This window comes from Monodon monoceros, unplaced genomic scaffold (assembly GCF_005190385.1).
Source record: "Monodon monoceros isolate NGI ecotype Baffin Bay Population unplaced genomic scaffold, NGI_Narwhal_1 Super_Scaffold_17, whole genome shotgun sequence".
Lineage (NCBI taxonomy): Eukaryota > Metazoa > Chordata > Mammalia > Artiodactyla > Monodontidae > Monodon > Monodon monoceros.
This window is the reverse complement of record NW_021703773.1, coordinates 22823245-22840054: the sequence shown is the minus strand read 5'-3', so window position 1 is coordinate 22840054 and position 16810 is coordinate 22823245. Positions and strand designations below refer to the sequence as shown.

The following is a 16810-nucleotide window of genomic DNA, read 5'->3' as shown; positions in this document are numbered from 1 at the left end:
CTGTTGGAAATACTTCATTTTTGCCCGTCTTTATGCTCTTCATTGGGTTTAATATTTCTTTATTCTATGCTTTAAAAAACTTTGTAAGGTATAGAATAGATTTCGTCACAAATAGTGAATAATTTTATTTCATTAATCAAAGGGACATAACCTCTGTTTTTAGCATATCCTTTGTAATAGAGAAAATCAGTTCTGTTGCACTTAAGTTCTACTGAACTTCAGAGAAGGAAATTCCATACTCTTTTTAAAGTTAGTCTCAATTTTTATATATTTTTAAATGAATACACCTTTTGACTTTGGTTTTCTTCTTTACTTTGGGGTTGATTTTACATCTTCCAGATCTGTAGGCTGTGTTTTCAGCACAACACCCCACTGGACGCAATTGCTCAGTTCCGAAAGCACATCGACTTGTGTAAGAAAAAAATCGGAAGTGCAGAGTTGTCTTTTGAGCACGCTGCATGGATGTCTAAACAGTATGTTTTAAATTATATTTTCAGAATGTTTTTTAAACAAATACTTGGGGTTTGGAGGAATGGAGTTAGCATGGACTTTTGTTCTAAATCGAACTAAGATTTTTGTCAGTAAGTAGGTTTTTAATGATCCACCGTAAGTATGTTCCCAGTAATGGTAGATACTGATTCATACAGTTTCTTAATGGAAATTAGCTAGTTCCTGGGACCATCTCTTTCATTCAATATATATATATCAAGTTTCCACCATGTGTCTAGATACCGAGAATATAGCAGTGAATAGACAGTATCCCTACTGACATGGAACTTGCCCTCTGAGACTGATGACTAAAAATCGCTAAAATGAGAAATTTCCCAGAAACATGGATGTATTTGAGTGGTGGGAACTATGTTGACATCTGGCTTGATGGTATATTTATAAAGACCTGCTAACACAGAAGAGTTGACTTAAAGAATTTTTCTGTAACCTACGATTAGTGTGTGTTAGTATTTACAATGAAATCCCCACAATTAATGGTTCAGCAGTAGCATTATTTTGATACAATCTGCTGAGGTTATGGTTCCAGGATGAATAACTACTAGAAGTAAGCTGCTTTTTCTTTCCTTTTTCTTTTTCATTCCATTTTTTTATTTCTTGATTTTTTTTTTTCTTTAAGATTCCAGGCCTTTGGAGATTTATTTGATGAAGCTATCAAGTTGGGGTTGACAGCTATTCAAACTCAGAATCCTGGTTTCTATTACCAGCAGGCAGCATACTATGCCCAGGAGCGGAAACAGCTTACGAAAACCCTCTGTAACCATGAAGTAAGTCACTGACTCCTGTATTAGCTGGCATTTAGGACATCTATTAACCTTCTCTTGAAAGAAGAAATGCTGATGGGTGTTGATAATTTTTTCCAAGCCTTTGCATGTAACAAGTTTTTATCTTTTATATTTTCAGGAATTAGGATTATTTTCAGTTTTAGCCTGAGTACTCTATTTTCACCTGTGAATTAAGCAGAAGTTTTTCTTTGAAGAACTGATTTATGATTAGCGATAAGTCAGTGATTTAGAGGAGAGAAAGTTACTTTAAAATAAAAGCCACAGTTTAGTCCATGCCATACTGTAAATCCATTGTTTTGTTTCTGTGATCACTGCTAGAGTTTGAAGGACACTGAGAAATGTGCTTTATGTTGACCCACTGGAGAGCATAACATTGGCCTTCTTTCTCTTCCTGGGGTTCTCCTCCATGGAAAACTCTAAAGAATCTGTTTGAGGATGTTAACTGCATATTTTCTTAAACTTGACATTTCATTTTGCTTTTCTCTTGGATGATTATATTTAAATACCAGTTTCCCCATAAGCACCTTTAAAATAAGAACATGGTGTGTGTATATAGATAGAGATATTTACATTCACATAGTTATATCAGTTTATTTTCACTTAAAACCTCAGATTTCTTCTCTGAAGATAGGTGAATTTTAACAACAGTGCTACTTAAAAAACTGTAAAAAAAAAAAAAACAGTTTGCATATTAGTACTTTAAATGCTTGGATTTTTTCCCCTTAAATCATGATATACCTAGACTATTTTCTACCATGTTATTTGTATGTGATGTATAATTTCATTACATGTATTTTATTTTAAAAGTTTGGCATATTATATTTGAGCACAGTATTTTAAAAGGTGATTAAAACTGGATCTTGTATGTATATGAGAAAATGGGCATTAGCAAATATTGGCTGGAATGTAAAATAATATTCTGTCAAGTAATAAATAAAGAAGCCTCAAAATCATGCCTTTCTTTTGACCCAAAATTTCATATTCAGGAAGCCTAAGACAGATAAGAGATCCTAAGAGATAAGTATTAAAATTTATTTATAGAGTTGTTCTGACAGATTTATTAATAGTAATGTAAAATAAAAATAACAATGTGAACAGCTATAGGGAATCTGTTACAATATGGAACAGCAGGCAGCCAAGAAAAATAACATTTTGGAAGAATCTTTAATGATATGGTGAGATATACAGAATGTATTTAAAAGAAAAAAGCAGGTTGAAAAATTATTTCAGCTGATGACGAATAAACGTTTGCATACAAAATCTGGAAGAATAATGTATATACATTGTTAACCGTGGTAGTAGGTCTATAGGTAATTTAAATTTTTATCATTTTCCTTTTGGACGTTTTCTGCATTTTTTAAACAATTACTTGTATTACATTTTGGTTTTAGAGGGAAAAGTTATAAAAAAGAAAAGTGGTATAAATTTGTAAATTCTGGTGCCAAAAGTATCCTCCCCCCATCAATACCAAGACTTAATACACATGCGATAAAAAAGGAAAATAGTGTCTTCTTTTCAAAACTCCTATAACATTATTTTTATTTGCACAAAAAACACTTCTACATATGGAATAACCATCAAATTTAATTTGTAATGTAGTTTTACTGGTTTATAAATTAAAAGAAAATGTAGAGCAGTTAGTTACTATGAAATCATTTGTCAGAATCAGGTTGATTTATTCAATTTAAGTTTTATAAGACTACCTAATATTAAATGAAACATTCTTGTTTAATTTTATGGAAATTTAATTTATGTTAAAATATTCACAACTTTGATATTTGAATGTGTTATTCATATTTATGAAAGCTTTTTTATTCTAACAAAGATCGAGGGAGAGTTGGTCTTGATGGGCTGTGTTTTGATTTACAGGCTTCTGTAGCGCACCCCAGTCCTGATCCCCTAGAAACACAGACAGGAGTTCTTGACTTCTATGGACAGCGACCATGGCGACAAGGAATCCTAAGTAAATAATTTTTTCCTCTTTCCCGTCCTCTCAACCTCAAAAGCACAAGATTGCTATCATAATTTTTCCATGGCTGCACAACATAATAACAAATTATGTTGAGGTAGGGCTTCCCTGGTGGCGCAGTGGTTGAGAGTCCGCCTGCCGATGCAGGGGACACAGGTTCGTGCCCCGGTCCGGGAAGATCCCACGTGCCGTGGAGCGGCTGGGCCCGTGAGCCATGGCCGCTGAGCCTGCACGTCCGGAGCCTGTGCTCCGCAATGGGAGAGGCCACAATAGTGAGAGGCCCGTGTACCACAAAAAAAAAAAAAATTATGTTGAGGTAAAAATATGTGCTTTTTAAACACTTTTTAAGACTTACTTTAAAAATGTGTTGTTTTTATCACTACGTCTTAGAATGACTTATAATTAAAGATGTAGATGTGACTAAAATATTTGGACATCTGTTGTCTTAAATGACACAGTTAGTAAGCCACTCTGGTCTATTTAAATATTTTAATTCCAGTTAAGTTTAACGATTTTTTTATGTTTGACATTTTAGAACATCATTACCAGAACCACCTTAAAAATGATTTCTCTATCTTTTTTGTTTTATACACACTTAATCTGAGCAATTTCTGTGGCCATTAAACTTTTTGTTAAGAAATTATTTACTTTAATCTACAGGAAATGTATTTTGTCTAGAAAATGATATTGGTATTACTTTTGAGGTGGTTGATTCCACTGGGCAAAAGAGTACAGAGCTCAGTAACGTACCCTTCAGAACAGAGACCACAGAGAAGATTCCATGCTAATAAAGCTGTCTGTTAGAATCTTTAGAATTCTAGAATGTTTAAGAATCTTAAGTACATTGTATAGGATTCAGGGAGTGTACACGTCCAGTGTTCGTGTGAAGGATTTGTGTTAAATGAGCTACCTAAAATGGGTTGTGTCCTGTCTTACACAGGTTTTGATCTTTCTGATCCTGAAAAAGAGAAGGTGGGGATTCTTGCCATTCAGCTGAAGGAGAGAAGTGTTGTTCACTCTGTAAGTCTTTTTTCCAGTATAAACTATTTTTTACAGTATTCCAGGAAAACATGAGATTATTTTTATTGAAATGTTTCACATTTTATCTTTTCTAACAGGAAATAATAATAACTCTTCTGAGCAATGCTGTTGCGCAATTTAAGAAATATAAGTGTCCAAGAATGAAAAGTCATCTGAGTAGGTATCCGTAACATGCCACAACTTTGTGCAACTTTGAGTAATTTTAAATTATGTTCATACAGTCTTTTTTCCTTTATAGTGGTTCAAATGGGAGAGGAATATTATTATGCAAAGGATTATACCAAAGCTTTGAAGTGAGTTCTGTTCACTATTTTCACAAGTATTCTGATTCTCTTGCAGCAGAATTAGCATGGAAATCTGTATTGAAGGATTTATTATTTCCATATTTATTCCTACTTCTATTAAACACCATTTCCGTGATATGTTTTCAAGTATTGTCTGCAGGTACAGTCATTATCAGAGTCTAAGGAAACCTCACATTTACCTAATGTGAAAATACCTGTTAAACTATTTCAGTAAGATTTTCTGAAGTTTATATAAAATGAGTAAAGCACTTTTATTTTAGTTTCTCCATGAACTATTCAAACCCTTCCTCGTGAAGCTGTCTCGGCCTGTCTGACATTTTGTCCTCTGTCAGGTTGCTGGATTATGTGATGTGTGATTATCGGAGTGAAGGATGGTGGACCCTGCTCACGTCTATACTGACCACAGCTCTGAAGTGTTCTTACCTCATGGCCCAACTGAAAGATTACATCACTTATTCCCTAGAACTTCTTGGAAGAGGTGACTCGATGTTCTTTCAGTAAAATTCTGAATCTTTACAATTACATAGCATCTTTAAGCTTCTTTAAATTGGAAGAATAATTCAGTATCAAATATCTGGTAGTACTGTTATCACATGCAAGTCACTTTGCGGAGTGAAGAGGTTTTATACTTTATTGGAACTTATTAGAGTTGAAGGTCTTATTGTAGTTGAGAAAAATCTGCCTTACTTTTTAAAATATGGCATAAAATAAATTTTCACATAGAGTTCAAACGCACACACATAAAGCATTGGGGCTGACTTTTAGCAAGCTGTGCTGTCAGTTTTCCAGTGTTGTGCTTAGCCATCTTAGAAGAGAGATTTATCGGGCTTCCCTGGTGGCGCAGTGGTTGAGAGTCTGCCTGCCGATGGAGGGGACGCGGGTTCGTGCCCCGGTCCGGGAAGATCCCACATGCCGTGGAGCGGCTGGGCCCGTGAGCCATGGCCGCTGAGCCTGCGCGTCCGGAGCCTGTGCTCCGCAACGGGAGAGGCCACAACAGTGAGAGGCCCGCGTACCACAAAAAAAAGAAAAAAAAAAAAGAAGAGAGATTTATCTGCAGGATTTTAATACCTGAAATGAGGGTAGTGGGCTTACTTGCCTGTCTTATAGTTCTAATTTTCTTCCTTCTTCCTTCCTATTAGCTTCAACTCTGAAAGATGACCAGAAATCTCGGATAGAAAAGAACCTCATAAACGTTTTAATGGTAGGCTGGAATTCTTTATATAACATCTGTATCTGGATGTGTGTATTTTATAAAACTAGCTGAACAGATGTTTAACTCCATGTTGGCACAGAATGAAAGTCCTGCTCCTGAACCTGACTGTGACATATTAGCTGTGAAAACTGCTCAGAAGCTGTGGGCGGACCGAATTTCTCTGGCCGGCAGCAATCTTTTCACAATAGGCGTACAGGACTTTGTGCCATTTGGTGGGTAACCAACGTCTACAGTATTATTTTAGAGAAATCGTCCTTATTTCTACAAAATAAATAGACACAGAATAATAAAGTCAAAGAATTTTCCAAGTACGGTCATTTTGTAGATGAACTGTGTGATTTTTTTTTTTGAATTTTCTGCCCATCGACTTTAAAGATGGTCAAAATTTTAAATACTTAGTTGAGGTCATAACACTTACTCTGTTCGTTTGTAGTTCAGATGTTATTTGAAATGCATTTGGAAAGACAGTTATTTAAAAAGTTTATTGTCTAGGCAGGTATTTTGAAATACGTTAAAAAATAACAAAATGGTTCTTTTTTCTTTAAAATCCTATGTCAGTTACATTTTAGGAGGAACCATGTTTTTAAAATTAGAGAGGTTTTGGAGCTAGAGTTTGTTTAAATTTGGCTTGATTTATGTCTTTTGAAATGCCTCAGGTGCAGAAGTCAGTAAGAATATCCAGTGTAGCTGTTTCCTTTCTGAAGAGCATATGTGGATCAGAGAATAATGTGTGTGTGTCTAGAGTGTCTGATGGTGTCTGACTCGGCCCTTTTTGTTTTATTTCTAGTGCAATGCAAAGCCAAGTTCCACGCCCCAAGTTTTCATGTCGACGTTCCCGTGCAGTTCGATATTTATCTGAAGGCTGATTGCCCACATCCCATTAGGTTTTCTAAGCTCTGTGTCAGCTTTAATAATCAGGTAATGGCACCTTTTAAGGTGTTTTTACCATGTGTGTATCTTATTGTAGCTTGCATTAAATGAGGTAAAATGTGTTTAGTGAATTTTAGGTCTTAATGGTTTCATATTAACAAATGTATTTTGACAGTCTATTTAAGAATAATTGTATTTATAGTTCTCAACTTCTGTATCCACAATTCAAGTTTTACACTTTTCTATTCTAGTTTTTGTTTTCACTCCCTGCTTAGGAAACCTAAGAACTTTGTCTACACATAGACAAAAAGTTTTGTAACATGTATCTTGAATTTCAAATAAGATATATTCAGAATGAATATAATTTTCAAAACCATTTGTTTTATTCTAACATTGGTATTAGCTTTATATTATAAAACTGTTATATGTTTGATGTTAAAGCAATGAAAGTGGAATAGATGGATATAAAGTAGAAAGTAAATGTGTGTTCCTCCAATTCCATTCCTTAGGGGGCGTCACAATTAACTTCGTGAATAGTCTAGACATCTTATGTGCACGCATATATAAGCAACTTTTTTCTCCAGAATTGGGATTGTACTATATTTCCTACATTTGAACATTTTTATAGTGTGATATAGTCAAGTGCTTGATTACATTCTGTTTCAGTTATAAGCTCACTTCTAATTTTCTGGTCACACAGAAAGTGTACTGAGCTGTAACCAGCAAGCATTTATTGAGAGTTACAATATTCTTAGCATCATGGTGAACCTGAAAAAGTTTAGCATATATCAACCCCACTAAAATATAAGCGTTTTGGGAGCAAGGCCAGGACTGGCTCACAGATGGCCTAAATGTGTGTGTAGGCTAGAAATACTGTTATGGCAGGCATGCTGGAGAAAAGAGGAAGTTTCAAAATTGAAGATGCAATTAAGATAGGTTTAAAAAGATGAGAGGGAAAGGATGTGTTTGGCAATGAGGAAACGCTGAATGGAAACAGGAGTGAATGTTCTGTGTTTTTGGGCAAGTGAAGACAGCAGCCTCACGAGAGCAGAGGGATCATAGGTGGGGTGAGTGGGAGTCAGGCTGGGTGGCTTAGAGGAACCTGGAGAGTTAAGCAGAGTCAGTCTGGGAAGTATCAACAGAAGCCTTTTAAGATTGATTTATTCATTCATTTATTCGTTATCTATCTGTTTATTTATTGCATGGTGGTAAAGAAAGAATGTTGTCTGTTTAAATAGGTTTTTTTTGACTCATAAGAACTGAGCAATGTCCCTGTAATAGAATTGGTTAAATGAACCTGGGTCACTTGAGGATTAGTATGTTTTATTCAACTTCAAACCATTACCCAAGGATTCCAATTATTTTGAGAATTTTAAAGCAAGAGCATGAAATTTATGTTTAAGAAACTTTATTCCAGTAGCAAAATAGAGGGAAAGAAATGATACTTTAGAGACTGGAGGCTCTTTGTATGAACCCAGGTGCGAAAGCATGAGGATTTGGATGCTAGTGATGGGAATGGAGGCAAAGGGGTAAGAGGCATTTAAAATAGGTACGTTTGGATTGCTGAGTATATATAGAGGATACAGAATGGGGATAGGATGGATAAAGGATGGGCCATTTGGTTTTTGCAGGCCCAAAACACTTTATTTTTCCAGCTTCATGGAGATATGGCATATAAAATTGCGTAAGTTTAAAGTGTACATGATGATTTGATACACATATTTTGCAAAATGACTACCATAGTAAGGTTAGTTAACACATGCATCACCTGACGTAATCACCTTTTTGTTGTTGTCTTTGTGAGAACATTTAGGATCTACTCTTTTAGCAACGTGCAAGTAAATAAATAATACAGTAATTATAGTCCCCATGCCATACATTAGATCCCCAAAACTTATTTGTCTGATAACTGGAAGTTTATACCCTTTGACCGACATCTTCCCATTTCTGCCAACGCCCAGCATATGGCAATCCTCATTCTACTCTCTGTTTCTATGAGTTCCGTTTCTGTAAGTTGTAGATTCCACATATAAGTAAGATCATACAGTATTAGGACAGCAGCTTTGTATGTGCTGTTTCTTATGCTTGGATTGGTCTTCCCTCCTCTTTTATTTGCTTAGTTCCTCCTCATGTTTTATCCCCTTAAAAGCCTCACTTCCTCAGGGACACCTCGCCTGACCTACATGACTGATTGACCTAGCCAGGCTCACATAACCCTTCATAGTACTTGTCACAGCTGTGGTTTCACTCTTGTCATGTGATTATTTGGTAAATTGCTTGTTTTTCTTACTAGAATGTAAGCTCCAAGAGGACAGACATTTTTTTTTTCACTCACTGTGAAATATTCTAAATCTGGAATTTAGAGGGTCAAGGAAGGCACTCTCATTTTACCTTTCACATCATAGCCTGCTATTGCATTTCTTTTCCTTCCTTCTTTTTCCCTTTTAGCAACACAGGCCACATCTATAATTAAACTAATAAAATATTAAAATAAAATATAAAGCAATTTGTTTTTAAAGTTGTATTCTGAATATATGTTATTTGAAATGCAGGATGCAGATCACAAGGAAAAAAGTAGCGGGTACGAGGTTTCATAAGCCTGGAATAGAAATGAAAATTAGAAGGAAGGTATAAAACTTAACTGTATTAGAATCCTCTGTGAAGATAATTCACCTGCTGGGATAGAAGATGGCTCTTGGAAAGTTCTCAGTATTTATTGAAAGGATGAGAATGGTGATCCCTTAGATATGTATATGAAAGATGTCTCTGTTTATTCATCTGTAAGGAGTGTGCTTTTCTGGGAAGGTAGCTTGAAGTGATAGTGGAATTATCCCTGAGACAATTGTGGATATAAGCTTTTAGTTAAGGAATAGGTCAGAATTAGAAGTTTTTATGTGGGAGATATTAGCACAGAGGTGCCGAATACGTAGACATGGATGGACTTTGCAGTGAAGTAAACATAAAGAGAAAAGCAGAACCAAAAGCCAAGGACTGAAACTTTTGGAACCTCCGAATGAGGGGAACAAGAGGGAAAAAAGACCTTTGAGGGAAAAGCAGGAGAGTGAGAAACAGGAGCTATTATAGTGTCACAGAAGCCAGGTAAAAAGGAAGCTCTTTAAGAAAAGATGATAGACAGTAGCATCTGACACAAAACAAAGAGTAAGTCTTTGTTTCTGTCTCCAGGAAAGGGATGGCTAAACAAACGTTTTCAGAGGCCAGCTTCTGTGCGAAGCGTCTTTATCTTGTGGCGGCAGTGAGTGGTTAACTGCTACCGTCTGGCATAAAAATACTTTTTCTTTTATTAATAGAACATTCATAATGCTTCAGTATCAGTGCAGTTAACCTTAACAAGCTCCAAGTAATTTGGTGTTTAGTGTTAGCAAAACATATGACATTTGAGTTCATAAACCGTGACCCTTGCTCACCTCTTTTTCAGGAATACAACCAGTTCTGTGTAATCGAAGAAGCATCCAAGGCGAGTGACGTTTTAGAAAATTTGACTCAGGGAAAGATGTGCTTAGTTCCTGGTAAAACAAGGAAGTTTTTATTTAAATTTGTGGCAAAAACTGAAGATGTGGGAAAGAAAATTGAGGTTAGTTATGAAATGTGTTTAAAGAATATTTTAAGTGATGAAATAATGTGTCAGAAAAAATTATAATAAAAATAATACAAAAGTTTATTAAGTAAAAAATGAAAATCTTCCACTTGGACTTCCCAAGGGAACCCATTCATTATGGTTTTTTGGTAGGTTTCCCCTCAGTGAGAATATGTTTTTTTGTTTTTTTTTCTTGCGGTGCGCGGGCCTCTCACTGTTGTGGCCTCTCCCGTTGCGGAGCACAGGCCCCGGACGCGCAGGCTCAGCGGCCATGGCTCACGGGCCCAGCCGCTCCGCGGCATGTGGGATCCTCCCGGACCGGGGTACGAACCCGTATCCCCTGCATTGGCAGGCGGACTCTCAACCACTGCGCCACCAGGGAAGCCCAGTGAGAATATGTTATACGTAATATTCAGTAGTTGGCTTTTTTTGCTTGATAGTGATATATTAGACATCATTTCCTGTTACTACATGAGACCAACCTCATTTTTAATGGCTGCATAATCAGCTAAGGAATTTTAGACTGTGTATATATATACATATTCTATAATGTAGTAATTATATTTTGTAAAATATGACATAATTCACACTAAAGAGCTATATCATTTTGACCTTTAAACATTGCTGATTGCATATTTTTAAAGAAAAAATGAAGATATATACTTCAAAGGATTCATTTAATGTAGATAATTAAAATGCCTTTCAGAAATACATGATGGAAGTCATATTTTTATTGAGCATAAACTCTGAGCCAAGCTACGTGGGTTTCAACGCCAGCTCTCTGGCTTACTTGCTTGTGGCCCTGGGCAGTTACTTGATCTCTTTGTGTCTCCGTTTCTTCATCTATAAAGTGAGGATAGTAACATTACCTACTTCTCAACGTTTCATGAGAATTAAATCAGTTAGTTAACATAAATCTCCTGGAATAGTGACTAGGACGAGGTGAGCATTCATGAAGTGCTGCTCTCCCATGGCTGGAACGGGAATGGTTGGCTAACGCAAACTAGAGACCATTTCCAAGACAGAAACTTAAGGCTGTACACCCTATGTTCTCATAACAATTTCTGTGAATCTGTTGATTTTATTATTTACCAATATCCAGAGTTTTTGCTTATTCATTAAAAAAAAAATTCTGCATGATTTTGGCTAAATCCCTCGTGACATGTTTTAATTTTTTACAAGGTACCTAAGGAAGCCTACCAGATGTAAATCATAATTAATAATACTATTTTGAGTATATTTGTTAATGGATTTAGTGGAAAGGACATTTTTTCAGTTAATAAAGAATTTCATTGCTAATACTGTTGATGTTGTCGGGAAGAATATGTGTGGCCACTAGGAGTTAGCTTGTGAGTATGTTAACGGTTAGCAGAACATTCATTGATTTCACTCAGCAGCCACTACTGCAGGGTCTGCTCCTTCGGGCACCACGCCGAGCACTGGGATAGCAGTACCGCACCGTCGTGTCCGAGCTGGGGAGTCAGCTCATTATCCTTGTTTAAAGGTGAAGAGGTTGAAACCCCACACACGGCTAGCCAGTGTCACAGCTGAGAAGGGTCTGGGATCGGACTCCCACAGCAGGTGTTCTGACCTGTGTCACGTCGTGGGTCCGAGGAACGCCACAGCCCAGCAGCCCACCCTGTAATTTGTTGGGAGGGGATGGTGACGAACTGGTATGAGATGGCGTTTCTGACGGACCTCCTCCTTCTAGATCACATCCTTGGATCTGGTTCTGGGCAGCGAGGCAGGAAGATGCGTGATCTTGAATTGGCAGGGGGGAGGAGGAGATGCCGCTTCCACCCAGGAAGCCTTACAGGCTGCCCGTTCTTTCAAAAGAAGGCCCAGGCTCCCCGACAGCGAGCTTCACTGGGACAGCATAGTGATCCAGGCGAGCACCATGTGAGTCGGCCTGGTGGGCAGATGGGAGAAGGTCACCTCACTTCTTTGGAATACTTTGTTTCTTTTAAAAAAATCAGTGACTTAGCTAACATTTTTTCCCAAAGGATCATTTCCAGAGTTCCAAACATTTCTGTCCATCTGCGACATGACCCTCCTGCCCTGACTAACGAAATGTACTGTTTGGTTGTGACTGTGCAATCCCATGAGAAGACCTGCATCAGAGACCTGAAGCTCACTGCTGGTTTAAAACCCGGTAAACTTGCCTTTTTAAAATTTGAGCCGTATTGATCCAACATAAAATAAACATCAGTGATATCAACTTCAGGAAGTTTGTTTAAAAAATGGTTATGATCTAGTGCTCTCTATGCAGTATTAATTGTCAAGATAACGTTTGGATTTCCTGTATTTTTAAAATGCCAACATTCATACTTTTAGGACAGGATGCCAATTTAACTCAGAAAACTCATGTGACTCTTCATGGAACAGAACCGTGTGATGAGTCCTACCCGGCTCTACTCACTGACATTCCTGTCGGAGACCTACATCCCGGGGAGCAGGTGAACTTGGCCAACTGTGATTGGAGAGGAAATCGGTTAGGCTGTAGTGTTAAATATGTAGTGAGTTTTAGTTGTAGAGCATTTTAACAGCATATCCCGAGACTAAAAAAGTGATTCAACTAATGCACATTTTATTCACATTTCACATATTTAATGTGTAAAGTGTCTTCAGTTTTTATACAAGGAATTTTAGAACAAACAATGCTAATATGGAGAATTCATTGCCTGATAAAATAACTAAATAACACGAAATTTGTATCTTAGTTAAATAACCTTTCGGTCAGCTTTTATTTCCAAGACAAACACAAAGAATTCTTGGGAAATTGAGAATGTAATAAAAAAAAAGATGGAGTAGTAATGATCCCACTCATGCTGCGACAGGAACAGCTAAAAAAAGTGTTCAAGAATTTAGCCAGTTGGTACAGTAAACTCTAAAAGGTGGGAGCATTATCCTAGAATATATATCAGGAGACAATCTCTGTAATAGTAATTAAACTAAAATACTTTTATTTTGTTGCAGCTGGAAAAAATGTTATATGTTCGCTGTGGAACAGTGGGCTCAAGAATGTTTCTTGTGTATGTTTCTTACCTGATCAATACAACTATTGAAGAAAAAGAAATTGTTTGCAAGTGTCACAAGGTATTTATTTCATAGCTACTTTGAGAAATACCATATTTGGAGTGTTTCCTATTTTGTATTATCTTAGTTAACCTGTAAAATAAACAGCATAGGTGATCATAGTCCATTACAAGTTTTAATGAAACATCTGTTGATTTTTTTATCATTTACGTTTATTATAAGTGATGTGATATGGTATGCATCGCTCAAACATTAGAAAATTGGCCTATATGGTATTTTTGTACAGAGAACCAAAAGGTTTGAGATCTCGTGCAAAACAGTCTTGAGACTCTAAACCCAATCTGCTTCTTTATAAGATCACACATTAGATAAAATCTGTAAGTTGGCTAATATGAAGAAGGTCTTGTGGGAGGGAGGTCTCCCTTTGTGGAATATTTATGTTAGTAAAAAAGATTCTTTTGAACATCATTTTTTGGTGAGTGCACATTGGTGAGGAAGAAGTAAGAAGGCTGCCAGGTCCAACAACTCCGAGGCAGCTGCTATTAACTCCTTGATGTATTTCTTATCGGTCTTTTTTGTTTCAAGAGATTGCAGGGGGACGTGTTTTTATATAGACTTAACCACATTGTATATAATGCTTGTATCCCCTTTTATTAATGGAAAATGATGATATTTGGTATCTTCTGAGACCTGGCAGCCTTTTCTTAGGAACGGGGTCCTCAGTCCAGCAGAGGAGAAGCCCTAGGAATTTGGGGGTTTGTAGTTTGGTCACTGCACAGGACTGGGCCGCAGGCTGTTTTATAAGTCACTGGGAAACAAAACCATCCTAAGAGAGTTCAGGAGGATTCCCCAAGTGGCAGGGAGAAAGGCATATAATACACTGTCAAAAATTTCACCAGCCTGATGTAATTAAAAGACCTTGCTGGTGAACTAGGAGATAAGGGTGCCAGTCTCAGCACTGCCTCCTAAATCCTAAACTCAGGTCAGCCAGGTAACTCCTTTCGACCTCCGTCTCCTCATCTACAAAATAAGAACGTTAAAGTTCTGTGCACATTTGAAGTCCTGAGCCTTGGGTGTTGTTTCTACGTCTGATAATGAAGCTGATGGTAGACTTGGAATGTACTTTGAAATAACCGTTTGCTACCTCGTAACTCTCCTGAACTCGAGCGAAACCAGTGTGCCGCTACATCTTTCAGCAATGTTCTCAAGACATGAGATCATCGAGGTACATGCCACTTTTTTAGAGAAGAATGTATTTATTCTTCTATCAGCCAGTCCATTACCAAGATGTGCTTGTAAGGGACGCTAATTCTGAGGAATAGAAATAGATATTACACAAGAAAAGAATTAATTGGTTAAATATGTTTGGAAAATACCGGGTTAAAGGGTGTTAAACTGATATTTTTACTTCAGGACTTAGCACAGCATTTAAATTTGCTAGTGTGTATTGTGAAGCTTCGCAAAAGGCTGTAATGATTATTTTTCAAAATTATTTTACCCGGGACAGGGAAGGGTGAGCTGGGACAAAGTGAGAGAGTGGCATGGACTTACATATACTACCAAATGTAAAATAGATGGCTAGTGGGAAGCAGCCGCATAGCACAGGGAGATCAGCTCGGTGCTTGGTGACCACCTAGAGGGGTGGGATAGCTTGATAATAATTGAGAGAGGAAATAATTTGAAGCATATAATAATAATAAAAATGATGTTGGCATTTCACTGAGTGTTTTGTGTGCATTATCTCATTTAATTATCACAACAACCTTGGGAGGACTGAGACTTAAAGAGACCGTATACCCTTCCCAAGGTCACATCGCTGTGTCCAAGGTCTACATGGCTAGTAAGTACGTATCCAGCCAGGAATAAAATCCAGATCTCTTTGGCCTTACAGCCTGAGTCTTAACCCAACGTGGTCTTCTTTAAAGGTTTCTCACCAACAGTGTGGGTTGTTTTTTTAAAAGATGTCGTAAGCCCACTGTTTGTTCTCTGTTGTTTTTTTTTAGCATCTTTATTGGAGTGTAGTTGCTTACAATGGTGTGTTAGTTTCTGCTTTATAAGCCCACTGGTTTTTGAACAGCCCTGTGCAGAGGAGATGGAGCAGGATGGTTAAGAGTCCAGGCTCCAGGGTCAGATTTGGTTCAGTTTCTGCCTTTGTCACCTACTAGCTGTGTGACCACTTCATCTTAAAATGGCGGTGATACTGGTGTCTGTTTCCTTGAGTTACTAGGAGCATTTCCTAATATGTGTGCAGTGATTATAATGCTATGTCATATTACATTATTATTATTACTATTATCATTATCATTGTTTTAGTTGTCTTGAGTCAAGGTGAGGTGAAGGACTTAGACAAAAAGAAGACCCAGATTCTAGGCTTTGCACCACTAGTTTTGTGGCTTAAGGCCAATCACTTAACTTTCCTTAACTTCTGGTTCTTCTTCTGTAAAATGGTGACAGTGCCTGCCCTGCCCACTGTTGCTAGATCCTGAGATAGATAATGTATGAGAAAGCACTTTGCAGTGTGAACTGTTACAAAACCATAGATAATTAGAACTATTAGTCTGCTCTCTACATAGATTCTTACAAATACTATACCTAAGTGAAAGATCCTAGCTTCTTAATTTTTAAATTGGAATTATTTATTGATCAGTAATCGATTGTGTTTTGTATGCCTTCTGTTTTTAAAACTTCATTTGTTGTTAAGATTTAGAAAAGCCATTGATCGTGCCCTTTACATTTCCTTGCAGGATGAAACTGTAACGATAGAAACCGTCTTTCCATTTGACGTTGCAGTTAAATTTGTTTCTACAAAGGTACGTTCCTGTGAAGCATACTGGAAATCATAGAGGTTGTAGAAATTAACAGAAAAGAGAAAATGGATTAACTTACTTCCTGACAGACCTTTGTCTCCATCCGTGACAGTTTGAGCACCTGGAAAGGGTTTATGCCGACATCCCCTTCCTGCTGATGACGGACCTGTTGAGTGCCTCGCCCTGGGCCCTCACCATCGTCTCCAGTGAGCTGCAGCTTGCTCCTTCCATGACGCCCGTGGACCAGCTGGAGTCCCAGGTGGACAACGGTGAGAATGTGGATCATCCCCCTTAACTAGCAGAAAACAGTAGTGTGTGTGCGTGTGTAGGCTGGTGGCGTAAGAGTTAGCTTTTTGCTAAGGAAGGGAATTTGAGACTTACACTCACAAAAAGCAGGTGCATTTAGAATTAAGTTAGAATTAGCATCATTTACAATTTGCTTGAGTATACCTTATTTTTTAAAAAATCAGATTCTTGATACTGTAAGAAAGTGACTGAAAAATGTAATTGAAGATAAAGTGTTTTGTCATATTTGGATTTTTTATAGATTGTTTTTTATAATTTTTAATTGATGTTTACTGTTGGTCATAATTTGAAATGGGAAAAGATGTTTACCAAAGAAACTTTGGAAAATACAGAAAAGCAGACGATAAGTTTTCTAAATTATCCAACTAAAAACAGT

At 37.2% G+C, this 16810-nt stretch overlaps 1 protein-coding gene across 2 annotated transcripts in view; it reads left to right on the top strand.

Annotated features, from left to right (window-relative positions):
• TRAPPC11 (trafficking protein particle complex 11) overlaps positions 1 to 16810 on the top strand; it is a 41199-nt gene that overhangs the window by 11237 nt on the left and 13152 nt on the right. For both annotated transcript variants that reach the window (XM_029226511.1, XM_029226512.1), the window contains exons 9-25: positions 340 to 473; positions 1127 to 1274; positions 3162 to 3255; positions 4202 to 4281; positions 4380 to 4458; positions 4541 to 4595; positions 4940 to 5085; positions 5747 to 5808; positions 5900 to 6032; positions 6608 to 6738; positions 10127 to 10282; positions 11997 to 12184; positions 12289 to 12437; positions 12620 to 12741; positions 13262 to 13381; positions 16066 to 16131; positions 16241 to 16397. In XM_029226511.1, coding sequence (XP_029082344.1) covers positions 340 to 473; positions 1127 to 1274; positions 3162 to 3255; positions 4202 to 4281; positions 4380 to 4458; positions 4541 to 4595; positions 4940 to 5085; positions 5747 to 5808; positions 5900 to 6032; positions 6608 to 6738; positions 10127 to 10282; positions 11997 to 12184; positions 12289 to 12437; positions 12620 to 12741; positions 13262 to 13381; positions 16066 to 16131; positions 16241 to 16397 — 2020 coding nt within the window. The remainder of the gene's footprint in view (positions 1 to 339; positions 474 to 1126; positions 1275 to 3161; positions 3256 to 4201; positions 4282 to 4379; positions 4459 to 4540; positions 4596 to 4939; positions 5086 to 5746; positions 5809 to 5899; positions 6033 to 6607; positions 6739 to 10126; positions 10283 to 11996; positions 12185 to 12288; positions 12438 to 12619; positions 12742 to 13261; positions 13382 to 16065; positions 16132 to 16240; positions 16398 to 16810) is intronic.